The following is a 25,883-nucleotide window of genomic DNA, read 5'->3' as shown; positions in this document are numbered from 1 at the left end:
CAATAGTTTGCTTATGCCTTGAACAACATACATAGACTTAATACTCATAAATCATAAAATGACTTAATATATGCATAATGTAAACAAAATGTGAACTTACTATTCATTGTGAATGCTGGGTGAGTTTGACTACCTGAAAGAAAGGCACAAATTAAACAAACATCGACAGGTTCACTAACAATTTAGTTGAATTTTTGCGTTTGCTCAAACAAACATTTCCTGCTTTGCAACCAGCTGAACTTCTTTGTTAAACGAATGACCTTTAAAAAAAATTTAAAAAATAAATAAACAAACAAACAAAAACTCTTTCACACCAACTTGTTTGACCAGAAAGTGGACTAAGTTCCATAATTTAATAAAAGCAGCCCGTTTCCGGCCATCAGTGAATCAATCATTGTTTCACCGCAGCTGCTGTTTGGGCTTACCTGAGGAACAACAGCGACTCCAAACCTCAACAACGGAATAAACAACCCAACTTTCTTCTTTCACGGCGGGAAAAACTAACAGCAAACAGTCTCTGCTGTTTTGTCGGGGTCTGAGGTTTTAACTCCGACTGACTCCACTTCGTGAAACTTAACTGCGTGGGTGAAACACAGTAAGAGGAGAGACAGTTTCTGGCGAGTCGGGAGGGAGACGCTCGCCGTTTCCGCCCCTCCCTTTCCCCTTCTTCTGCCTCAGAGATCCTCTATGAAACAGATGCGCGACTCTGTTGGTTAAAAGTGCGGCCCAAGAAGTGAACCCGGAAGTGGCGCTGCTCGAGCCAACGGTCAAGTTGTGGCCTATTTGAATGAATGAATGAATGAATGAATGAATGAATGAATGAATGAATGAAACCGTTGAGATACAATTAAAACACCTAGTAATCTTTTATTTGTGTACCTCTAAGAGTACTTTTAAGTAAAAGTACTCTTTTATTCAAAAGAGTACTTTATTCAAAAGAGTACTTTTATTCAAGTACTCTTTTGAGAATCCCAAGACTCCATATTGATGTTTGTGATCAAAATAGAATCCTAACCCAAACTTTGGGAGTCAAAAGTTTGGGTTGCACCAAGTGCAAAAAGTACCAATGCACTTGGTACCAAAGAACCAAAATGCATTGCATTTTGGCCGGTTTTGATAGGACTTGTTAATTTGGTTTTCTTGTTTGAATTTGGGTCATTTTTTATTTACACACTGCACTTTTATAATTTATATTCATCTTTAAATGTATGAGTTTTAGGGACATTCAGTAATCTATCTGGGCATTTCTATGGTATATTTCTATGAATAAGTGATCATGACTTCTTCAGTTCATGGTGAAATTGTACCCAAGGACAATCCAGACTTAATTCGACATCATCTGATTTATTTTTTATGTTTCCATTATGCCATACAGGGAAGTAGTGTGTTTTCTTTGTGTGTGTGTTTTGTTGTGTTTTTCTATTAAAATATGTCTAATTATTATTTCAAATCTTAAAAGAAACCAGAATTGCATTTTCAGAATCATATTGCATTGTTTAGCCTGATATGCTTTCCACTTTGAAGCATTTTCATCTTTCAGACTCATTCTGTCAAACTCCACTTGAATAGAGAATCTATGACAAGATTAAGTTTGAGCAATTTCAGCTTTATTTCTTGTTCATGCATAGCTGTTGAAAAAAAAATTAAACCATGTATTGATTCTCATCATAAACTACTCAATTATGTCCAGATTTGTGTTGATCTATCAAAGCAAAGCTGCAATAAGAACATAAAAATTAGTGGTTGTAATGCGGCCAAAATGGGAAAAAGGTCCAGGCGTACACATTTACAAAATACTTTGCATGAATTATACAAATTTAAAAAGCTATTTCAACTCTTATTAAACCAAACCCAAAACATACAGCTGCAATGAAAACTCTAACTTATTAGATTTTTTTGCAATAAATGTTAAAAATGTTTCTACAAATGATAAAATGTGTAAGATGTTATTAATCCCTGACAATCTTGACTCAACTCGTTTGGTTTTGGCCTTACAGTCAGTAAAAACATAAAAATGACCAGTTCAGTTCACTTTCTTCTAACAACAGAAGCTAAGCACAATGTGCCACCCTGTGCATTCATACTAATAAACTGATTATTAAAGAACAGTTTCTGTTTGGTTTGTTTTTATTCAATCGAGAAGCTTTTCCTGGGGCAAACTTGATTTGATTGAAAGATAAATGAGAAAACTAACAGCAAGGAAACATCAGTCATTAAACAACAGTTGGACTCGTCTGCCCGGCTGTCTTCATCCTTTTTTATTTTTGCCTCTTCACCAGCTGTCGTATTCAGTCTTCTGTTCAGGCAGAAGGAAAAAAAAAGTCAAATACTAAAAGTAAACTGCAGGCAAAGTGCAATGTGAATTTATGGAGTATAAAACCTTTAAACCGTTGTGGTTTTTGAGTCGTGGGACGCTTGTTTTTCTCCAGCACCATCCTAAAGACAACAAGAGTTATAACATGCATAAAAACAAACCAGAAATAGAACCAGCATGCCTCAGCTCCAAGATAATTTGGAGACCAACCTTGTGAGGAATGCGCAGGTCACTGGGGTCAGAGTTCAACCCGCTGACGTCGCCATTCTTTAGACTGCTTGCTTTCTGGGAGTCAAGGGTTGCAGAGGCATTTTCTTCTTCTTCTTCGATGTGCAGTGTTTCGCTGCGGGCTGCGGACAGCTGCAGCTCCAAGCTCTCCGACTCGCAGGAGTTGTTCAGTTCAGAGCTACTCTCACTTGGTGGAGCTTTTTCTCCATCGTTTTTATCTTCTACCTCTTTGGAGCTTTTCCCCTCTTCGCCCTGACCACTGGCTGCTCCGGACTTCTCTTTCCCAGATGTTCCCGCTCCAGCTTCCTCCTGCGCCACAGAGCTTTGGTTCTCGGAGTGGCAGGAAGTCGTGTCCAGCTCTCTGGATTCTGTCAGGCTTCTGCTCAGGGTGGACGACCGAGAGGAGAAACCGAGTGTGCTGCTCTCTCTGGACAGAGTGCTGTGGCGGGGTTTATCCGGAGACCTGAGACTGGACCGCAGGCTCATTCTGGGATTGTAGGTCCGGTGAAATTCAGAAAAACTGGCCTTCCAGGCCTTGGGGGACAGCAGAGTCCGTCTCTTCAGGGAGCCGTACCTGAAATAATTAACAGGAATGTGGCAACTTTTTTATATCTGCAGTACTTTGCAAAGGTTTCACAGCCAATTTTATTAGGTTAAAGCCACAAATGTATGGGAACGACCAGGAAAAATAAATTAATGCATCAATTTAAACAATCATAAAAAATAAAAATCTGAAAACTGTAATTGTGCTCATCCTCCTCTGAGTTATAGGGGACCTATTGTTCTTCCTTCAATATTTTAGGGTAGTTATGGGCTAGACAAAATGTGTTCATAATTTCATTTTATTTATTTTTGCAAATTATTCTTATATAATGAGATTTTAGTCTGTTCTGATTGTTCAGATTTAGCTATTTTGGGGCATCTTGTCACTTTAAATCCAAATAAGCTGCTGGCCAAATTAGTGTTTAAAGAGATGCATAATTGTACAACTGTAAATCTTTGAAAAGCAGAAGTGGAGCCTCCTGCACACCAGAAAGTGGTTTCTAAATGCTAAGTCAATAACAAAACATTTGTCTTTTCCAGCAGATTTAAAACATTAAATCTTACCAAATATTTTTGGTCTAATTTCTACTGTAAATATCTTAGTACACTTGAAATACGACAAAACTAATTTACAAGTATCTTTTCAGCAAGATGTAGAAGCTTGTTTTAAGTAAATAATTCCTTAATAGTGATGAAAAAGTACAAGTTCTATTGGCAGATAAATTTACTTATAACAAGACTATTTGCCCATGTTAAGTGAAAATAATCTGCCACTTGAACTTGTACTTTTTTGATACAATGTCAAAATATGAGAAATTCATTCGATATTAAAACTTTTGCAAAGCAAAAATTGTGTCTTAAAGAAAGTTCCAAGAAAAAAAATCATATTTTTCTGATCCATTACGGTTCAAAAAACCTCCAGCTGCGCTAAATACATGTTTTGTTTTTTTAATCAACTGTATGTAAAGAGGGCAAAACGTACCTCTGCAGCCCCCTCACAGCAAACGTTTTGTCAGGATGCTGAGCCTGCAGCTCTTTTATCACACTCTGCAGATCAAGATTGAGCTGAAAGAGGACATGGGTGGTCAAAACAAGAAAATCTCTCCACTTTATAATTGTGCTTCACTTCAAAGCGAGACGTACCGTGCTCATTTCCTTATAGAAGATGTCTCGTAAATTAGACACAGCTGAGAAGACAGCCACGTAACATCCGATGCGGCTACAGGGAGAAAAAACACACAATTAATCTAAAAAGACAGGAAAGAGAAAAGGCTAACATTGCAAAGAAAGCCATCAGACCTGTCATATAGGACAGGCAGCTCCTCTTTCAGCTCATTGTTGATGCCATCATAGATGTTTTTGGCAACTAGCATCTCTTCCTTTGCCTGCAGAGTGAAAGGACGGATATTTAAGCAGATGAAGGTACAAGAAAAAACCTTCTAAGATTTTTAATACTCTTTCAAAGACCTTGCTTATCTTGATATCGTCCCTCTTCTTGGCGGTCTGCAGAGACTCCAGGGTGTGAAGGGACGAGTCGTAGTCCACCCGTTTTCTTCCCCTCTTGGCAATTTTCTCCTACAAGTTTAAAAGTAGATTCATAGAAACGTGAATTTGTTCTCATGCTTCTGTCTTGTCCACATGTTCAGTTCAGTTTCCCTGCATTACCCGAATATCTGGGAACTGTCCCACGTAGGACTCCATGGTGCGGACGGCCTGGTCCAACAGCTTCACCTCGTGGTCGTTCCACAGGAGGTCCTCGCCCTTCATTAACATTACATTAATTATTCACTAAAGGTGTAACTTTTATAAGGAATACATATTTTTACATATTTGTTAAAACTTACACCATATCAGATGGATAATCTGTAAAAAGATCAACCTCCTTCACTTCTTCCCTGAGCTATTATCGCCATCTGAAGAAATGCACCGCTCCCGACCAAAAACAACCAATCAGAGCCAGGAGGCGGGTCTTAACACTGTCAATCAATGGCGTGTACTCGCTGTTAAATGTTCTTATGGCAGAAAAACAACTTACAGTTAAAGGAAAGGCATTTATCTGCTGTCATAGGTGGCTATGCTAACTAGCACTAGCATTCTCAACATGCTATGCTAGCTGCAGCGTAACAGCAAGAGGGGAGACAAAGGTAGAAAAAGCAGCACCACATAAGATTGTGATTGACAGCGCTAAAAACCATCACAAAGGACTCATAATTGTGAATTGGAAGAAAAATGAAGCATAGTTGTGGAATATTTTTTAGCATTTATTTAAAGAAAAATCTGAAAATTGTGCTGGGAATTTATCTTCAGAAATACTCAATACTTTGTGAAACCACTCCAGGCTCTGATTGGTTGTTTCTAGTTATCACTGGGAGAAAGCAGAGAAGCTTGAATTGGTTGCAGATTATTTGTCTCATGGCAAAAAGACAGTTTCAACAAATATGTAAAATATATTTTTTATAAAAGTTACATTTTGCACCTTTAACACAGAGAGAAGTACGACTTCTAACCCTGATTTTTCTACCTCTCCTTAATAATTAGATTTTAACACCGTGGATGGAGTCACTTTTTAATTAATAAGCAATTAGGGATCAATAAAGTATATTTTGTATACTGTTGTATCCATGTTGCTGTTTTCTCTCTGTCACTAACCTCAACAATGGCTCCCAGGTCTTCCTCTCCAGCCCAGTCGCTTTCATAAACATCAAACAGAGACTGAGAGAGGCGTCTTGATGCTTCACGCATGTCTGCAAAAAGTACAATGACTTATTTGAGACCAGCAGATGGCACAAATCTACATCTCTGCTGCATGTGCAAACAACCACTTCATACCTCTTATTGCATCAATGTAGTTCCGTAAGTCCTTGTATATCCGGTTCCCGTCTGTCTGGAAATAGAAAAGGAGTTTGCAATGATTTAATGTGTTGCCTTGCAAAAGTAATCAAACTCCTTGGATTTTTACAGATTGTTTTCAGGACAGAAGTGAAAAATGTTATGTATTTTGATAGGATTTTAGGGCAAAAACCAAAATAAAGAACCAAGAAAAATGATGTACAGTTGCTTTGGATCTTTTTTTTTTTAATTGTTTAAATTCATTTAGAGAAAAACCTGAAAATTGTCAGAAATACTCAATATTTTGTGAAATCACTCTTTGCCAATTTTCCATTTGTTCTCAATTGGATTTAGGTCCAGACTTTGACTGGACCGTTCCAGTTATAGCTCTAGATGTAGGTTATCCAGTGACTTTTGATGGCACTATGTTTTTCTGAGCTTTTATTTAGGGATGTCATGGTACAGGGGGGGCTGAATTTTCAATAATTAGTTTATAAAAAACTTCCAAAATCTTGTATCATTCCTTCAATTTAACGAGCATGAGCTACTCCTTGCTGCTTCACCACATAGAACACAAAGAAAATATTAAAATTGATTGTTGTGAAGTAAAGCTAATGTAGATTAAGGGACACAAATACTTTTGCAACAGATTTAGAGCGTACTTGTGATTATTGAGAATAATCGAGCTTAAGGTTTTGTTACCTGCTGGTCAATGAACATCTGGAGGGAGCATTCAAACTGATCATCTCTCGTCTCCATTGACTTTCCAAGCCTTTGCATCACCTGCAGTAAAATAAAGAATCATCCAAATCTCTCCTTTCTTTCCTTCTTTTGGTTTTTGAGAAACAAGAAATCCTAAAGTTTGCACCTTTTCTTTGCCTCTGCTCAGCTGTCTTTGCACTTTTTTAGCAAAATCGCCTGAGTTGCCTTTTGGACTTGTGCTGTCTGCCATGTTTGAACTTGCCCGTGTTTATTCCTGAGAGAAAAACACACAAAAAATACTTTATGAGATACATATTTTAAGTACAATGAGACACAGATGTACATTTTTGGAATTTGTTAGAGAACTAGATTTTTTACTATCCTACTGAAATAAAAGATTAAACTTATGTTAAGATTTCTCTAAGTAGTTATTTATTTCCACTGTAAATAAATGTTACAAATAACAGTTAATAGTTATCGATAATAACAGTTTAATCCGGTTACAAGAGATGAAAATCAAGGACGAGTAAATTTTAGGCAAAAAGAATAATCTAAAAAAAATTCTAGATAAAAACAAGGACATGTCTGAGTGTTGAAAGTCGAAAATGTACTAAAAAATAATCTGAATAATCTGAAATTTTGAGATTAATCTTAAAAAATGTTTGAAAAATTGTATAGTTGGGAATTTACAAGAAAAAAATCTGAAATTTTGAGAAATTTTCTAAAGTAGTAAAAAAGTTACAATTTTAGAATTTTTTTTATTTATCTATTTATTTATTAAAAAGAGGCGTAAATTTCTGGCAAAAACTCAGATTTTTTTAAAAATATATATTTATAAATTTTCTTGGATTAATCAAAGAAAAAAAAATTATCTTCAACCTTTCAAAATCATAAATTTCCCCTTTTTTTTCTTCAGAAAAGTTTTGCCGAATATTTATTCCTGTTCAGATGCATCCACTGTACCGATAGTCGCTTGCCTACAGTCATGAGAGCAGACGCTCTTTTAACTACACTACCCAGAGTTCCTTGCGGACCCGCTTCCTGTGGAATCTCGGTGGTGAACTTCACCCAAACTGTTCAGTATTTGTCTGGTTTCTGGAGGCGTGGCTTCATGACAGGCGCTCAGATGGCCGCGCTGCTCGCCGCGCTGCAGGACGTGATCATGGGAAGCACTCTGGTCAAATGCGCCCTCACCGACCTGGGGGTCCAGTGGGCCGGCTGGGCTCTGGCTGCAGCTTTCAGAACCGAGAAGTTTTACGACTTGGCAGGTAAAGCAAAAGTAGGGCGTCTGTTTTCATTTCAGCAAGTTGAATTCAGACTGGAAAACGAAGAGCTCAGTCTGACGTGATTTATTTTTACATGAAAGGTGCTTCATGCGCAGTCATTTTAATGATTACAAAAGCTGTGTTTTGGTGTTATCTAAAGTGGATTTGTTGTGAAACGAGTCTAGAGGTAAAACTCCTCCCTTAGCTTTAGCAGAACCAATCAGCGCCTGCAGCAGCAGGGGCGCACAAAGCGATCATGGGACCAGGGGCGCTGCTGGGCACGAACAAACCCATATATTAATATTTTAATGTCATTTGTTTATTTAGTACATTTACATTTTAAAATGAACATGTCACACGATGACATAAACAGAATAATAGGCAACTAAATATTAATATGCACAATGTAAAAATAACATAATATTATCTATATGACACAGGACTCTACTGAATCAATATTTTCAATTATACCTTGATAGAATATTATATTTTAACATTTTCTGAAAAGAGAAAGCCCTAATTTTTCATACACTAAGCAGATTTAAGCTTAAAGTTGTTGTTTTTTGTAGCTACTAACATCTTAATGTTAGTAGATTAGGGTCATGGCAAAGAGGCCTTCAGAGGTCATCACCAAAATGTAAATCATCAAAATACCAGCAGAAAAATGTAAAAACTGGTCAGCACTTGTAAAAAAGCTTAGATTTTTTTCCAACACTAATAAAAAATTGTCCATTTGATCACGAAGAGTGGTATAAAGGATATTTGACGTGCCGAAATCAGAAAGAAAATGGGTCACAAGGTTATTGATTGAGAATAATTTTGTAGATTTCTGGCAGAGTTAGGAAACACAGTTTTCTCAAAGTTACAGCTTCCAAGCTTGGACACGTATGTGCAACATTTCTTAAATGTCCTGAACTTTTATGGTGCCATTTTCAAATTTAACAGGCCTCACTTGGGCTCACTGCCCAAGTAAAATGTGTCTGAGTATCACTATTCCTCAGAAAACAAATATTCTGCATATCGCGAAAGCAACCAATAGCACTTTTGCAGCAGTTTAGACCCAGTTAAAACTGCTAAGCAATATTAACTGGAGTGTGATTTTTAAGTTGCTGTAATTAATTTTTTTCCCGCTTACTTTAACTGATTCTTTTATTCGATTACAAATGTGAACAAATCCAACATTACGCACCTTGCAAATCATTCGTTCATTGAACAAAATTACTAGATGTTTGAGAACAAAAACAATGATTTGATGAGAAAATGGACTTCTGCCCAAACTCACAAGGAAATAGTTCAGGAAAAGTCCAATCAGGAAGTCACAGATTTTCAAAGTAATTTAGATGATCTTAAAATTTTCAACTTAGATTCTTCAACTTTTCCAAAAGCTGCAGTTTACCTGTTGATAGGTGTGAAAAGAATATAAGTTTTCCCACTGGAGAATCACCTTGACGCTTCTTTTCACTTGTCCTTTTCTTGCTCTCTGCTCCACTTTGAACTTTGGACCCAATTGTCCACAGCGCCCTGGGTAAAAGATTTATTAGACACGCCTTGTCCTGCAGCAAGTGGAGCTCCACACCATAATTTCTGAAATTCAGCTCTGTCTGTCTGTCGTTTTGAAGGCTCTGGCACATTTATACTACTGGCACACCTGAGTCGGATCTGGGGAGGAGCGAGTCACACGCGGCAGAAGGTGCAGACCGGGTTGGTGACAGCATGGGGGCTCAGGTAAGAAAGTCAGCACCGACCCAAAACGCCGCAAACCAAAGCAGTTCAGTGTTAACATGAAGCGTGGACGGGTTCTTGGAGAGGTCAGATGAGGAACTAATGAACGTCTAACTTTAAAGTCAGGAGTTAATGAATGATGCCTTCGTTAATGGAAACGGATGCTAACCGTGTTCTCACTGCAGGCTGGGCACATTCCTTTTCCTGCGAATCTTGAAGGACGGTCATGACCGCAGGTTCAACAACGTCAGAGACAGCCCTGGGACTTTCTTTGTTTACTGGAGTGTTCAAGGTACCTGCAGAGGAAGCTACAGTAGTTATACTGCCACTTTCTGTCACATTAAAACCAAAAACCGTTTTTACAAAGTTCTTATGCCATGCTCAAGATAAAGTAGTGCTTATTTGTGACATGGAACATGTAGATATCAGGGTTTACAGTAGAAAACTCGCCATGTTTGTGTTATGGGTAGACATTGTTACAACTATGGAGTCCTAAGAACAACAAATCAGGAGCATATACTTAAAATTAATATCAATCATTTGCACTTCTGTTTAATCCAAATTAAGTTGGTAGCTCCAGAAATGCCTCCCACAGCTTCAGGAATGCTAATAATTGAACACAAACCACAGATACATAAATGTAGCATTGGTTTATGGGGATGATCAATGCTGCTAAACTTGATTTGTTTCGTCATACATAAATTGAAAGATTTAGAATTGTTTAACATTTAAATTTAAGATTTTAAGGAGCTGCCAAGTTTACTTTGTAAAAGTTCAAAGATCAATCTTCAAAGTTAGATCGTCACTGTGGTTTTGTTTAGTCTGATGCTGAGTTTGTCTTTGACTTTGAGCTCTGTTTGTTCACGAATGTATCTCAGTAAACAACAATTATCACTGATTGCTTTGCAGGTTGGCTAATAAAATTACGCCTTTCTCACAGAATTGACTAAATATTTGATGAAATGCTGTTGGTGTTGCTGATGTTCTTAGCAGCAAAAGGGGCCCCCAAGTCAAATTCTTCCTCAACCTTGGACCGGCGCTGCATGACGAGCTAAATCCGTTGCACTGTGCATCTCTGCTGCTTTAGTAGCGCTTTGATTTTGTGTGTGTTGAGTTTCTAATCAGAGCCACAGAAACAGTTTTGGTTGCCTGAGCTTTATGGGACGAGTTCTGGCTTATAACGCCAACACTGGCCAATGTTTTTTTTTTTTTTTTTGACTTACTGGTATGGGCGGGAGGGGAGGCCATGAAAATCTGCCCAAGGTCCTAAAAATACTTGTGCCGGCCCTGGATATAAGAGCCACAGGTCTGTGCAGTAAAATGTGGTTCTGAATGCAAGTTTTCAGATTATTAGAGAAAAACTCATAAAACCATTTTTTTTCTCCCACTTCACAACTTCCTACATTGATCTACGTCGGAAAATCCCAGTGAAATTTATTGAAGTTTGTGGTTTTACTGTGACAAAATCTGAAAAGTGCTCTTCACCTCCTCCCTTCCTGAAGCAGATCAGCCTCCCCGTATTAATCAATGTCTACTTTCTTGCTCCCTATATGCATTTATTCAAGACAGGGGCCGGTATTTACTCCGTTTTAGATGCATTTCTGTTTTCATGGAAGGATTAAAGCAAGGCTGAATGAAACTGATTCATCTGTTTCCATTCCTCCAAGCTGTGTGGGTATTTATGACCCTCCTTCCCACCCTCATGCTGAACACCGAGAGGCGAAACGTGCCTCTGGGGCCCAGGGACTTCATCGGTTGGACCGTTTGGGGTATTGGCTTCGCTGCCGAAGCCGTTGCGGATCAGCAGAAGTGGCTTTTCAAGCGCGACCCAGATAATGCTGTAAGTAAGCAGGCATGTTATTCTGGTGTCCTAAGTTTTTGTTACACGAGCCAAAATTATTGAGTCAAAATACTGCCAAGAAAATAAAGAAAAAATAAAATAAAATCTAGTAGATAAGTGTCCAACTTTTTTTAGTTTTGTAGTGTAGGGATGTTATTCATTGTAGATACAAAACGTGAAAAGGATTTTTCATGTTTACTGTTTTTCAAAGTCTTTTAGGCTCAATTGAACCAATTTGTTTTTAATTATAAAAACACAATTTGGGTCATTTTATCCCAAAACACTTGCTAATATTTAGCCAAGTTTAACACATTAAACTTGATCTGGCTGCAGAAAAGTCAGCTTTTCAGTAAAATTCTTGATATTTCTCATCATAAAAGCTTGATTATAAAAAGACAAATACTTTGTGTCGTATTTAAAGGGAACATATCATGCAAAAATTTTTAAATACTTCCATTTGGATTTCGACTGCTTCTAAAAACAACCAACAATTTCAGGCAATAATATTAATTTTTATCATTAAATAATTTTATGACCTAATAATATATATTTTTTGGTGTCTAGATAATGAGCCAGTTCAAAAACCTCCCGAACGTAAAGTCACAACGTTCCCGTTACCTAGCAACCCAAGCAGAGTTCATTACGTTACCTAGCAACCCAGACAGAACTCCAGCATGTTCAGTCAGCTGGTTTTACAGCCGCATTCTCTGTACAATGGCTGCTGGAAAAGAGAAATGTTTTGTTGTAGACAGACTGGTGCTTTTCAAAGATGTACGGTTTAGTAATTGCAGCCATTTTCACGGACGAGTGTAAAGGTCGAGTTCGGGGTCGTGGCTAGCAGCAGGTTGTGTGGATTTAAAGTGACAGCAGCTCATTCTGAACGGAGCTCAAAAGAGGCAGAACGGACCAGATTAAAAGACTAGCTAAGAATGATTATGGACATGTTTAACATTTTCAATTGAAGGAAAATAAAAAGTCTTCATCTCAATCAACTGCCTGTGATGAATGGGGTAAATTTATGCCTTGTTAGATCTAGGAAAACAAATAAAAACAGAGTTTCTGATGTGTCCACAGGGGAAATTCATCCAGAGTGGACTGTGGGGCTACAGCAGACACCCCAACTACTTTGGGGAGATCCTGCAGTGGTCGGGTCTTTGGCTCTCGGCCTCGTCCGTCATGCAGGGGCCTCAGTACCTGAGTGTGGCGTCTCCGCTGTTCGTGTGGTTTTTACTGCGCTACGTCAGTGGCATCCCCATCCTGGAGCGGCAGGCGATGAAGAAATGGGGATCCGAGGCAGCCTTCCAGGACTACGTCAAAAACACTCCTCTTCTCTGGCCGTGGCCGAAGTTTTGATACCGTTTACATTCGCTGTACGCATCAACAGGGCAAATTGTACTCTAAAAGATAAGTCTCTCAAAGATATTCTGTCATCGATGGAGGATTAAAGTCGTGAATTCTGTCGTGAATAATGTTTGATGGCTGAAAAGTGTTTACCAGCCATCAGGAGTATTATTCATGTGACACAAAAGAGGCATCATTAACAGCAGTTATCATTCCTGTCTGTGTCTTCAGAAACCCCACCGGCAAAAAACAGAAGCCAGTTTTGAGAAATATTTAATGAGCTAATTACTCTGAAGAGGGGAAGCAATCAGAAAAACCACAAACTAATTAACAGCTGAACAATCTGGCTTCATAAAGCAATAAAAATCCAAAACCAAACAGTTTTGAATAGGTTTCTTTTTTGTGTTCGGATGAAACAGAACAAGGAATTAATGTAATCTTGTGGTTTGCATTTGTACAACAAATACTTGCACTGATCTGTTTGTGTACGAGTTTAAAAAAAGAGACTTTTAGAACTGAACAGATGGAATATAAAATAAATGGGTGGAAACAAGTCAGTGTTTTCCCAACATGATTTTCATCTGGTATGAAAAAAAATACAAAGGTCAGCCAGAAATTAACCAAAACATGTGTTTGCAAAACTCTGACCCACAAGTATGAAGAAACAGTTTAATAAAAATGTTGAACAGTTTGTCATCGCAACCTTGTTTTCCAAAAGTCCTTTAAGGAATTTTTCCCATCAGATCAACATGTGACCTCACTTTAAAAACCTAAATTGATGAATCATTTTCTCATAAAAACCTTCCAAAAATGTAACTACTATAATTACATATTCAAGCTGTGGATAAAGTGAATCATCCCAAAATTAAAATGGTCAATGATGTGTCCATTTTATGTCGAGAGAAAGAAAGCGGTTAAGTTTGATTTTGTTCATGATATACATTTAAAGCTGAATTTTTAAACACTAAAAAACAGGATTTTATACTTCTCACAGTAAAATTCAAGCACTTTTCAAACTTTTTCTGCATCACACCAAAGTTAAAATCTATACAAACGAAGTAAAAAAAAATATTACTGTTATTCATGTCTTATTGTATTTTGGAACAAGGTAGGTTTCAAAATGTTTATGCACCTGACAAGACAAATTTAATAAAACTTCCAACCATTATTTTCATTCCAAAGATCAACAAGTCATTCAGAAATTAGGAATAATAAATACTCATTTTATTAACACAAACCAAGCAAATTGTGTTAAGAATCTTCCTCCTCAAATGAAATGCTTAAACTCAGAACGCAAAATAAAATAAATAAATAAAAAGAAAAGGTTCTTGCCAAGTTTTCCAGAAATTAGTAATTAGAAATAATTTTGTAATTCTAGCTCAACCAAAATCTTTTAACCAAGACTGGTTAAAAGTACTGATTTAACTCACACCGAGTTAAATCTTCAGACTGAGAAAAAAAAAAAAAAAAAAAAACTTAGGCAGATGAAAATATCTAGTTTCAACTGTATGTATAACTTTGTACAAAATTAGGGTTTTAACCCAACATTAAATCACTTTATTACAAAACTGCAGTTTGAATCAGAAAATCAGCACTTTCCAAACCTTGAAAACACAGAATTAAAATTCAATCATTTCCAATGATTTCAAGCCCTGTAAATGCAGAACTTGCAGCAATGAAGACAGGAGACAATTGTAGGCATGAGAAATGTATTTTATAAAGTATAACAAAAACACTTTTACCCAAAATGAGTTAGTATATGACTATATAATGCCACAGTTGCTAAACTGGCTTTGAAAATCATCACTTTACACAGATGGCGGAGAATAAATTTTACAAAGAGGAGTGAAATAATCCAGCAGGAAGCCTGCTACGATCACTGGCAGTGCAACTTTGATGTATTTTTGTTTTTCCTCCAAATGGAGAAAATAAAAAAGGAGCAAAAAAAAAAAAAAAAAGAAGAAAAAATAACAAAACAAACATTACTGGTCCAATTATTAATTTACCAACAAAATCTTGTCGATGTAATGATAATCTGAAGCTAAGAATAACATGGATTAAATGCTCCTACACATTTAGATTACAAACCACTGAGTAATGAAGAAATTCACCACAAAAAGAAAACAAAGGAAATGAAACAGGAATGTTGAACTAAAAGCTCACACATCAAAATAAGCACATCTAATTACATGCAAAAATGAAATGCCTTGCAGTTCTTCAGCTTCTGAACTGAAGAACTTTTTAAACAATAACAGCTGCATAAAACAGTTAATCTGTAAAGAAATGTTTCAGAAAAATTCTACATTTTTCTAATGATCTGAATTTAGTAAAAGCGACAGAAAGTGATGCCTACCATTTGGTTAAAATCTTTTATAAACAAATTACATCCCCGTCTTGCAGTATACAGACAGAGATTAGTCGGAGATATGCTGGATTATTTGAGGAGCGGAGAAGAGAAGAACTTCCCTTGATGGGTAAATCCAACAGCCGATTTACTCTTGCTCCCAAATCTGAAACGAAAACCGTCATTCGCTGTGAGTCGTGGAAAATAATGACGGCAACCCACATTTAATTCATGAACTAAAAACAATGTGTTCATGGTGGATGTGAAGGAGTTTCAGTTTATTTACCGGGGCGTCAGAGTGGACTTCATTTTCTGAGACAGGGAGCTGGAGGACGGCGTTTTGTTTAGTTGGTGCTCTGGTGTGGTTAGCGGTCCAAGTATGCTCACTGCAAAAAGACAGGCGAAATAGGATTAGGCTACAAGAAACTCCATGAGACGCCCAGAAACTTGTAAAATACTAAGACAAAAACAAGCAGAGTACATTAAAAATGTAGCACTTTTCACTTAATTCCTCCTTTTACTACATAATAAATGAACCATATTTAATAAAAAGCTGATTAGTTACACAAACCAAACTTTCAAAGTCATAAATTTGACACTGATCGGTCTGAAAAATATTACAAAGCCATTCTAAGGCCCCTAAACACAAATAAAAAAATTAGTAAATATGGCAGGGAACTTTTCCAGGAGTGTGCAGCCCGTCAAAAATCACCGGCAAAGCAAATTAATTAACCGCATAAAGTGGATTTTGTTCCCACACCGAACTCTATTTGGTCCATTTCTTTTTCCTATTATTGCCCCGCCATCTTTATTCCTGCATCAACTGGATTCACTTAAAGATGTCAAGCGGCGCCCTCTGCTGAATGGCGGCAAAACTACAACACTAAAACAAGGTTTAAATGGACGTTCAGTCAGTCGACTGGAACTAATTTTAATCGAATAAACGATTAATCAAAGTAGGTTAAAAAAAAAAAAGACTTATGATGGCAAAACTGAAACATGAGTGATAAAATCTCTCCTGTAGGAGATTCATTGCTAATAGTTGCAAACTCCTGATGATGGTATAAACACCTTGTAGGTTGAATTATATTTTCCACACAGGATCCATTTTGCTTTAGACAACCTTTCCCCCTTAATATTTAAAATTTTATAAGTGCAATTAGTCTTTACCCAGCTTTTATAGACCCACATAAAATCTGTTTAATGATCTGAAACATCAGAAATGAAAAAACAGAACAAATCTCATGGAGTAGTCCTGCAGTAACAGACAATCAGAGCCATACTTCTCTCAGGGGTGGCGTAGCAGTTTGCATTCTCGATGATCAAATGATTCAGATTGGGCTGCACATTTTCAGCCATCACATACTGACTCCAGTAATCCACCGGCAGAGACAGCAGGCGCTCCACCACCTGAACAGAAAATGGAATAATTTGTTATTTTAGCAGATCGCTTCGTTTTATTGCACCAGCGCTGCACTGATTTAGCTTGCCGTTAGAAAGACAGAGGGAATTAATAACAAAGGCCTCAGTGGGACTGTAATGGCTTCTGGGAGAGTAAAATTACACGGCTTAGTTTGAGTGGGAGGCGATTATTGAGAGGAGGGCGAGAATCCCACTCCAGAGTGGGATTCTCGTTGACCGTAAATATGGTCCGACTTTGTGGGGATCAAAAGTAAATACACAAAACCAATGGATCTTTCATCTTTTTTTATTGGAAATGATCATTCCAAACTTTTAATTATCTGGTTTTACTCAAGTACTTCCATTTGCTCTTTTTTTCGCTCGAGATTAAAATAATTTAAATGGCTGAACAGAAGACTGGGGCCCTTTCACTGAGGTAAAAGCATAATACACTCAGGTATTGCTGCAAAAACGACATGCGTTATTGATGCCAGTGGGGGAGAAAAACTGTAATTTGTTATGTTTATGGCTAAACGTTTACTGACAAGTTGAGTGGTGAGGAGAAATATAGCAGCTTCTTAAATTATAATAGTCTATTTAAAAAAGTATATATATATATGATGGTTCAGCAACATAGTCAAAAATTTCAGATTTTTTATACATAAAGTTTTTGTTTGTTTTATTAAACAAGAAACATCAAACTATTGTTTAATGCAATTGAATTATATAATTAGTCAAAATATTGAATTGTGTAATTAGTTAAATAATTTAATCCCATTAAATTATGTAATGGTCCATGCAATTGTTGGGATCAATAAGGTTTGTAGGATTTTCATTGACTGCTCTGGGCAAGCGTAACAATGGAAAGTTGAGTGGAAGGAAAAACGTGTTTGAAAAAACTACAAAAACAGATGGTATGAGTAAGTCTGTTACTAAGCAAAGTATTAAATGATGTACTATATAAATGAGCTCAATAATTTCCATTCCAATGATTTATATTTTAAGAAGGAAAATTTTGTTTAGAGACTTTTTATTTTGATTTCCACTTCATTTGTTCTTGATTGCTGCGTTTTATCTTGGATATTTAAAATGTCCAGATTCAGTGTTACAGTCTTTACAAAATTTATTATTGTACCTTTAACAGTGGCCTCAAAAACATTATCATTTATCGCAGTAATTACTAAGAATTTATCGTCCAGCGACTTTTGTTATTATGACAGGACTAAATCCATATATTTACAGAAGCTTTTGCTTCTAAATTTAAAATAATCTCCAGTATCAGGCTTGATGTTGGTGTAAAGCACTTTCGCTTGTTTGTTACTTAATAATAAAATTTAACTGGTGAAATAAAGACGAGGGAATGCCTTCACAGTGATGAAATCATAAAATCCACTGGAGTACAGCTGCTAAAAAAAATGCTTGCTTCCCTCGGGCAAGTTGTATAGTTTATTGATGTCTGCAGCAAGAGGAATTTCAATGAGACAACTTTATCACGCAGACGTGTGCGCTTGGGTAAAACTGTCTGAGTGGGAATTGTTAATATGACAAGGAGTAAAACAGGAGATAAACAGCTGACAAGATGAATGCTTTTGTTGCTAATTTAAATTACTCATCTCAGTGTTTTTGGCATATCTGCAGCTGCCAGCGTCTCGGTAGGAACAGTCCATCACTCAGTTCCTGCAGCTTCTCCATTTCAATATTTTTATGCTTTTGCAGGTTTAGTTCATCCACGTTTTGGTAAAATATTAATCTTTCAACATTAGATTTTACATGTGCTGTTTATTTCAAGGACAACAAAGTACATGAAAAAACTCACATTTTCAAATATATTATTGATGTTTTCAAAAAGTAGCGAAAACAGTAAAAAGTAAATCTGACCATTCAGGCAGCTCTTTAACGATACAATAAAAGCCCAAAGCTTCAACAGATGTACACATTTTATGGTCGCTTACGAGAAATGGAATATATTGCAGTCAGATAATATTCATGGTAAATTCAATAAAGGTATCTCCCCATCTCCAAGTCTTATATTCAAACTATGCTTTTTTTTCCATTTGTCATTGAACATTTCAGTTTTCTTTTCGAAGAATAAACTGTGGAAACTTTTTTATTTTAAACTTGAAAGCCTGTAAAAGCTATGTCTTAAACATGTTGTCCACTTCTTGTTCTCCAACATTTCCAATAAAGACATTTTAACACAACAGGGTTTTTGCAGGTTTTACCAACTCACATTTAAGACTTTTTAAGACCATAAATAAAATTTAAGACCTATGTCACGACAGATGTACAAAAGAAATGCAGGAGGGCCAAAACTGTGAAGTTGCTTCTTGGCTTCAGCTTTGTAATTCTCACATGGCATATTATGGCTTTCTAGCTAGTTAGCAAACAAGTATTAGCATCTTGTTACTGTTAGCCTTAACCGCCTTCAGTCACAGAGCAAAGTGAGTGAAAATGTTTGCACATAGCTCAAACATTTGCCTGATAGAAAATACTTTAGATGAGATTGAATAGTCCTAAGACCTATGATGACGGCTAACTCGCATTTTCTTAAATTTACTTAAGACACTTTAAGACCTTAATTTTAGATAAATGAATTAAAAACTTCCTAAGGATGTGCAGACAAAGTGTTTAAAGGTTTAAGATGTATCTTTAGGGTTTATCCCACTGTTTTACAAGCCTGACGGGCCACCAGGCTTTACTTCTGCCCCCACCAGGCAAGCATCGTTTATTTTTTTATGTTTATAGTTGGCATTAATCTTCCAATAACACATAATTATCAAGTGATATTATCAAATTTCCTGTCAACATGTAAAAATTTTTTAAACTCAAAAGCACGACGGGTCGCTGGATGAACGCCTGCCCTAACGCCCAATCACCAGGCTTAGCAAGGTTTCTGGGGGAAACCTTGCTTTACATCTTTATATAGGTTAAAAAAAATTAATTAAGATGTTCTGCTCAGACCTACCATTGGTTGGCGTTTAGTATCCTGCAGGATGGTCATTGGTTCTGGGTTGGGAACAGCATGACCAACAATGGTTGGACCGAAAACCCGGGCCAGGTTGCTGATGTTCATCTTGGTGTCCAAACTGTCAGCAACTCTGCAAGATTTCATCGGACCAATTAAGATCCCATTGTTGCTCATAAAGTGTTATTTCCCTCAGCAGTTGCAGCTTCAAGAAATGTGTAGCTAGATGGTGGCAAACTAAAGTAAGTAGTTTTCATAAATAACTTTTTAATCAATATCTATTTTTAAATTATGCAAAAGCTTCCTAAAAGAATAAAACATTCTGTAAATGTTAAATTCCACATATTAGTCCACATTTCTCACTCCTGACCTTTTGAGGTGAAGAATCAGGAAAGCCAGCGTGTCTCTGTTGGCATGCGGCAGGTCGCTGATGGTTTGGTACATCAGAGCTATGCTGTTGTCCTCGTCTGAAACCTCTGTGGGATGACAATGAGCAATTTTCTCAGCTGAGATGAGGCAAAGTGTGCAATTTCCAAAACCTACAGCAACAAACAAGCACTCAGGGAGCAACCCTGGGAAAAAGATCAATATTTTCTCAAGAGGTTTCTTTCACTTCGCTTAAATTGAACAAATAAAACAAAAAGCAATCAGGAGTTCTTATAAACCTGCTTTTAACGGCTGTGTTAAGTACATTTCTGAACTCTGATGTGGTTCTGCTGTTGTCTTAAGAACAGCTGCAAATAATTTCTATACATGTATAGCGACATTATGCCATCAGACCAGTCACATAAAGCTAACAAACCAGCTGCGTCCATGAAGGCCCGGTTGAGGCGGAAAGTGAGCAGTGGCTCCTTCAGGTTCCTCAGGAAGTCCTTGAGGAGGCCAGTGATCGCGTGGATGTCGTCCACCTTGCTGAGCACAGGAACGGTTTTGCTGCGGAGGAACTTCTCCTTCAGATCCTTCACTGTGCGATCGGCGCCGGACAGACGATAAAGACCGGCCTGAAAGAGGGAAGTCATCAAACATACACCATTAGGGATTCCCTGAAGATGCATTTATATGATAAATTTCTAAAAAAAAAGAAAAAAATAATAATACAGAAATTAGCAATGGCAAAATCTGAAATAAGTTTTCACTGTACAAAGATGACATGTGACAGAGGCACAAAGTTCCATTTATATTTTTTTAGGCTTTAAAAGCAACTGTGAAAGATTAAAAGAGCCACAGGTTTCTGACCAACAAAAGAAGAAAAACAGATTTACAAATAAAAAAATCTGACAAGTTTGGCATGAACCTGTGTTCAGAGTACATCAGGGCAACATGCACAAAAAGGTCATCACAATATTTTCCCCCGTCTTGAATAGTTTTTCTAATTATCACAATGTATTTTCATTTCAGAAGTCTACTTTCAAACAGAAAGAATAGTAGAAATAAAACTTTAAGAACTTAATCATTAGTTGAGATTACAGCTGCAAACATTTAAGTCAATGTACTTTCAAAATAAAGTTCCATTTATTTCAATTTGAAACTGCAATGTGACAAAATAGTCAATGTTAAAAAGTTATTCATCTTGTAATACTATTTTAATGCATTTACCAAATACAACGACAAACAAAATGTCAAAACTAGAGTTACAACTGTCTCGTCTCAGAAAGCCATTAACGGCAGGAATGTGAGGTTTTTAATGCTCTTTATAATTTGGTATTAAATCAAAGTGTAGCGCCGCTCACCTCGTGCAAACCCCTTTGTTCAATCTCACTCACACAGTGAACCACGAGGGAAGGAATCATGGGCGCCGTGTCAGGAACGTAGTCTGAAAGGACGCCCTGAGGAGGAAAACAAACAGGAAGCCTGGTCAAACTCAGGCTGAGCATCAGGTGAAACGCTGATAAAGACGTCGTCACATGCCTCTCCGATTTTGACGGGTGTGGCACCCATGTTAGGGATGCATGGCAGCGGGCATCGTTCGCGACACTCGGGGTGCGAGACCACCCTGCAGTCACGACACTTTAGTGAAATCTTGCCAAACTTGATCCTTTTTCCACACGGCACACAGGATTCAGGTTTGATTACCTGCAAGAAGCAGCCGTTAACTGAAATACATCTATATACATTCCTATATTTATAGATTGAAGGCAAAAATAATCCAAACCAACCTTAAAATCCATAAAATAACATATTGCTACTGCTCTAATTTTGAACAACAATGATAAACTTACAGTTTTGGAGACAAACTCGTGAAGACGGACGCCTCCTTTGCTTTGTGGAGTGCTGGGCTCAGCTTTATTGTCTCCATCAGGGGCCTTAAAAATATCCTCAGACTTGACAGATTCAGAGTCCCACTCCATGGCAGCTGAACGGAGAGATTTCACAAGAAATTTGGTGCTTATTATTTCAACTTCTGACAGAGGAATAAATCAAGAATTTCTATAACCAATACGTTATCCTAAAACAAATAAATCCCACCAAAAAACATTTTCCAACAACAAGAAGTGCAAAACTAGATAAATTTCAATACATTTTAAGCCTAATAGCCCGTGTTTATAATTATTCTAATTATGTCACAGCGCTCCTAAATTGACAAGTTTCTGTAACATTGGGAAAGCAAAAGCAAAAAAAAACCTTTACATTTAAAGTAAATATTTTTTTAAAAATTATATTTATTTTTCTTAATGTCATAAGTTTAAAGCATTCAATAGCCACAATTTCTTTTTTTAAACTTTTTTTTTCAATTAAAAATGCAAGATAATTTTATTCTGAATTCTTTTATTTACCTGCACAAAACAAATTAATATGTGCTTTAATTAAAAAGGTCTTTAAAAAGAGAGAAAAAAGTTGCAGTTTCCTAAATTGTTGGTCAAGATATCATTTTTTGTTTCTCCCCAGCAACAAAAAATGAGAACTGTCGTTGAAAACTGTTAACTGTACTGCTTTTAAATTTGTTTTTGAGTAAAAAGTCAGTGGAGCCTATGACATAAAAAAAGAAGAAAAAAAAACTTGGTTCATAAAAGAAAAATACTTGTTTTGAAGCTAAAATTATGTATATATTTATCATTGAAAATTTCATGCAAATCAAAAATTCTCCAATCCAAGGGCCATAAATGGCCTCCGGGCCCCACATTGGAACCCACTGCTCTAACAGGTTAAGCACATCAAAATGGGAAAACCAACTGGGACAAATTCATCTAATCTTCAGGTGCTTAATTTATGTAATTAATAAAGACATCATGAACGTAGGTTAACGCTACGCATATGCAGGATATCCTACCAGTCTTTCTCCTGCTGCGAGTCCAGTACGGAACTGTCTCTATGGTAGAAATGGCCTCAACAGGACCTCCATTCGCAGGCACAGTCACTGTCGTCTTTGTCACAAGCGTCTCACTTCCCTGTTGCATCAATGCACAGTCAGTAAAACTAAATCAGGCAAAGATTTGGCTGTAGGAAACCTCTGCATGCTAACAATAAGGATAAAACACTGAGATGTAAATGATTGTAATCCAATGGTGACAACCTGCAGAAAATGTCAACGTTTACCCTTTCTGAGGTTCTGCCTGTTGATCGTGATCTTTTAGAAGCACTTGGAGGCCCATCAATGAGATTTCTTGAGGAGCGCTAAAATCAGGACACAAAGTATGACACCTGTTCTTTGTAACCACATTTTCATTCATTAGCCTCTTCCTAATAGTGAACGAATGCACAGCGTACCCTCTTTTCTCGCTTCTTGAGTCGTACTGTCCTGATGTTGGTCGAATCCCAATCCTGAAAGAGATATTAAGTCACATACTCATCCAAAACAGGCCATTACGGAGAAAATGTTCTCTGATTATGCCGGAAAAAATTAGAGTACTTACAAGGGAGTCGTCGGTTTTGTCATAGCTTATATCTGACAAGATGGAGGCAGACTCATCTATTGTCAACAATCTGTAGAAATAAAGAAGAAAAACTTGTTTGGTAAATAAAACACACAACAGCCATGTCTCGTGCAATACCAATTGATAGCAATTGAAGTTGACTGTAAGGGTCAAATAGGAACGTGTGTTTTTGACTCTAGCTATATGACTGAATTGAATAAAATCGTCTTTGTTGTCCTACAGAAGGAAATTTCAGGTCTAGCATAAAATGTAGATGTATAAACAAAGACATTCAAAGTGTTTAATAAAACATAAAAAAATAATATTAAGAATAACAAAAAAACCAACACCAAACTACTACTAAGACAGCAGGTCAGAAAGAGATGGTATAAATATCTTTATACCTCCGATTGGTGTTCTGGCTATTTGTCTGGCAGTTTGTATTGAGGAAGGCTAGAGCAGACCGTTGTTCAGCACTCAGCTGGATGCTGTTGGTGGATCCCTCACTCATTAAAAGATCCCGGATCAACTGAATCTGACGGTCCTGTACATTCAAAGCACAAGTGGAGAAAAATTCAAGAGCTGCTTGAAGGTAAACCCTAAAACAAAAAGTTTGCCTTTAAGAAACCATACCAGCGTCTCGCAGTCGGCCTCTGCCTTTTGCCTGCGCCGGATCTCCACGTCCACTTGGTTGCGAGCGTGTTTCAGCTTCACATCCAAGGCTCCTCTCTCCATCTCTGCTTTTCTCAGCATATCCTTGCAAGATCCCAGTTCATCCAGAGACCTTGCCCATTTGCGGCGGCAGTCCTCAAAGTTCTGCAGCATCTGAATGAAACCTGTCAGTGAGAGTTCAAATTGTGAATACAAACAGGCATTTACATACCAGATTAAATCATATAATCTAACAGAACCACTTACTGGGCTCAATATTCTCATTCATAAGCTCAACATGAGTCCTCAGATTATCATATAGGCTCTGGAGGTTCAGGATTGTAGTCTCCATGGTGTCCAACAATTCAAATCCCTACAGGAAAAGAATTACACACACACACACAGCTTAATGATTCTTTAATTTAACAGATCATTCCATTTGTGTGAATTTAGAAACTTCCTAGTCGTTTTGAAGTAAGCTGCGCCTTTCAAAGAAATAGTTACTCTGAATACGTTTTAGAGAGAGGCAAGCTAACTTATTACATTAAACAACACTCTTATATATCACTTTTCACCCTACTCTAAGACGCTCGTTACCCTTTTTCTTTCCAGCTTTCGCTAGCAAGGTTTTACAATAACGTCACTCGTTCACAGCTTAAGTAAGCTAACAAAACAAAACAGCAGCTAAGCTAACTTTGTCATATTTGCACCCGCTGGGTACACTTACAGTTAGCTACCTGTTTGGAGAAATTCTGTACAGTAAACCCTTCCGGAGAGTTGTTTAATTTAGCAGTTCGTTCTCATTTTCTCTTCGCAGCCGTCTTTGTCCGCATCCTTGTTCGCCCGTACCTACTATGAGCGGGTTTCTTTTCAAACTTCGCCGCTGGCCAATGAACGCGCTCTGCGTGGGTGTTAAAGGAATCGGCAGTTACAACTTCCGTATACTTCTTTTCAAAATAAAATCAACGTAACTGTCACCTCTCCGCCTAACACACAAAAACCAAAGCGTAAAACAACAAAATATATCTGTACAAATTATAGCTTAATATGAAAATTTAACGGACTCACTGCACACCTAATAAATGCGCTTAATAAAGACTGAAACTGTGAAAGTGAATATGAAAATACGTCACTTCCGGTAAGTTACTTTACAGCGTAACGGTCATTGGCATATCGGAACTTGCAGACGCAGAGCTGTTTTTATTTTTATTTCAAGATACAAGTGGAATAACAACTACAATCTCGCTTTTTCTGAATGAGAAATTATATTAAAAAATAAAATAATGTGAGGCTGTAAATTTCCTACTGCAGTATTAGAGATAGAGGTAAAAAATAAAGCACACCAGATAATGTGCTTTCTATAAACAGGATCTGTTGCTGTTTTAGTGGAACTCAAATTAATATAACTTATATAGCAAAACAAGTATGACCCTTCTGCTGAATTGAAGGACTGTTAGATTACTGAAAATGAAAAGCGCTCAGTAGCAAGTGTATGGTGAACAAATGGAATATGTATGAAAAGTAGCATTTTATGTGGTTTTGGGTAATTTTTTTTCACAAGTTTCAGTGATCTTAATTAACTTCCATTACATTTGTGTTTTTCTTCAACATCTTACCACTTAGAAAGATTGTGGTGTCTTACTGTCTAATAACCCATTCTCCAAATCTCCTGCAATTATACGCGGGATGCCACAAGGGTTTGTGTCGGGCCCTCTACCATTTTCTGCATTTGGCAGTTTCAGGCCAGAAGTCATACTTTTTTAAATCTCTTTGTATACATTACATCTTAATTGGATTTCATTTTACAACATTTTATGTTTATCTCCAAAACAAATTTTGAAAGTGGTTGTTCCACTATGATGCATTTATGCTGAACTGTCTTTTAAA

General features: G+C 37.1%; 3 protein-coding genes across 4 annotated transcripts; 1 reads left to right on the top strand and 2 right to left on the bottom strand.

The window, feature by feature from the left end:
- Nucleotides 1–1,585: 1,585 nt before the first annotated feature.
- bin2a (bridging integrator 2a) lies at nt 1,586–9,477 on the bottom strand. Its single transcript, XM_055045901.1, has 13 exons — nt 9,278–9,477; nt 6,783–6,890; nt 6,617–6,697; nt 5,915–5,969; nt 5,735–5,829; nt 4,751–4,846; nt 4,553–4,660; nt 4,385–4,470; nt 4,229–4,304; nt 4,068–4,150; nt 2,525–3,116; nt 2,381–2,436; nt 1,586–2,296 (listed from the first exon to the last, which is right to left on the bottom strand). Exons 2-12 carry the CDS (start codon nt 6,864–6,866, stop codon nt 2,383–2,385), a joined length of 1,410 nt encoding a protein of 469 aa, XP_054901876.1. The 5' UTR covers nt 6,867–6,890; nt 9,278–9,477; the 3' UTR covers nt 1,586–2,296; nt 2,381–2,382.
- si:ch211-210c8.6 (uncharacterized) lies at nt 7,602–13,475 on the top strand. The gene is made up of 5 exons (XM_055046468.1): nt 7,602–7,884; nt 9,501–9,606; nt 9,789–9,895; nt 11,271–11,443; nt 12,518–13,475. Exons 1-5 carry the CDS (start codon nt 7,602–7,604, stop codon nt 12,794–12,796), a joined length of 948 nt encoding a protein of 315 aa, XP_054902443.1. The 3' UTR covers nt 12,797–13,475.
- Nucleotides 13,476–14,044: 569 nt separating this feature from the next.
- Nucleotides 14,045–24,909, bottom strand: racgap1 (Rac GTPase activating protein 1). 2 transcript variants are annotated; one of them, XM_055045900.1, is made up of 17 exons: nt 24,724–24,909; nt 24,264–24,369; nt 23,979–24,181; nt 23,750–23,889; nt 23,346–23,415; nt 23,200–23,253; nt 23,029–23,106; nt 22,763–22,880; nt 21,714–21,847; nt 21,403–21,567; nt 21,225–21,320; nt 20,297–20,495; nt 19,865–19,970; nt 19,495–19,627; nt 16,412–16,538; nt 15,415–15,514; nt 14,045–15,294 (listed from the first exon to the last, which is right to left on the bottom strand). In XM_055045900.1, the coding sequence occupies exons 2-17, from the start codon at nt 24,346–24,348 to the stop codon at nt 15,219–15,221; spliced, it is 1,884 nt and encodes a 627-aa protein (XP_054901875.1). In that variant the 5' UTR covers nt 24,349–24,369; nt 24,724–24,909; the 3' UTR covers nt 14,045–15,218. The 2 variants fall into 2 exon arrangements, with proteins under 2 accessions (XP_054901875.1, XP_054901874.1); XM_055045899.1 differs by having other exon boundaries at nt 24,734–24,908.
- Between the last annotated feature and the right edge of the window lie 974 nt (nt 24,910–25,883).

Source organism: Poeciliopsis prolifica, unplaced genomic scaffold, assembly GCF_027474105.1.
Source record: "Poeciliopsis prolifica strain line A6 unplaced genomic scaffold, Auburn_PproV2 SCAFFOLD023, whole genome shotgun sequence".
Classification (NCBI taxonomy): domain Eukaryota; kingdom Metazoa; phylum Chordata; class Actinopteri; order Cyprinodontiformes; family Poeciliidae; genus Poeciliopsis; species Poeciliopsis prolifica.
The sequence above is the reverse complement of the archived record's forward strand: the minus strand, read 5'-3'. Positions and strand labels throughout refer to the sequence as shown.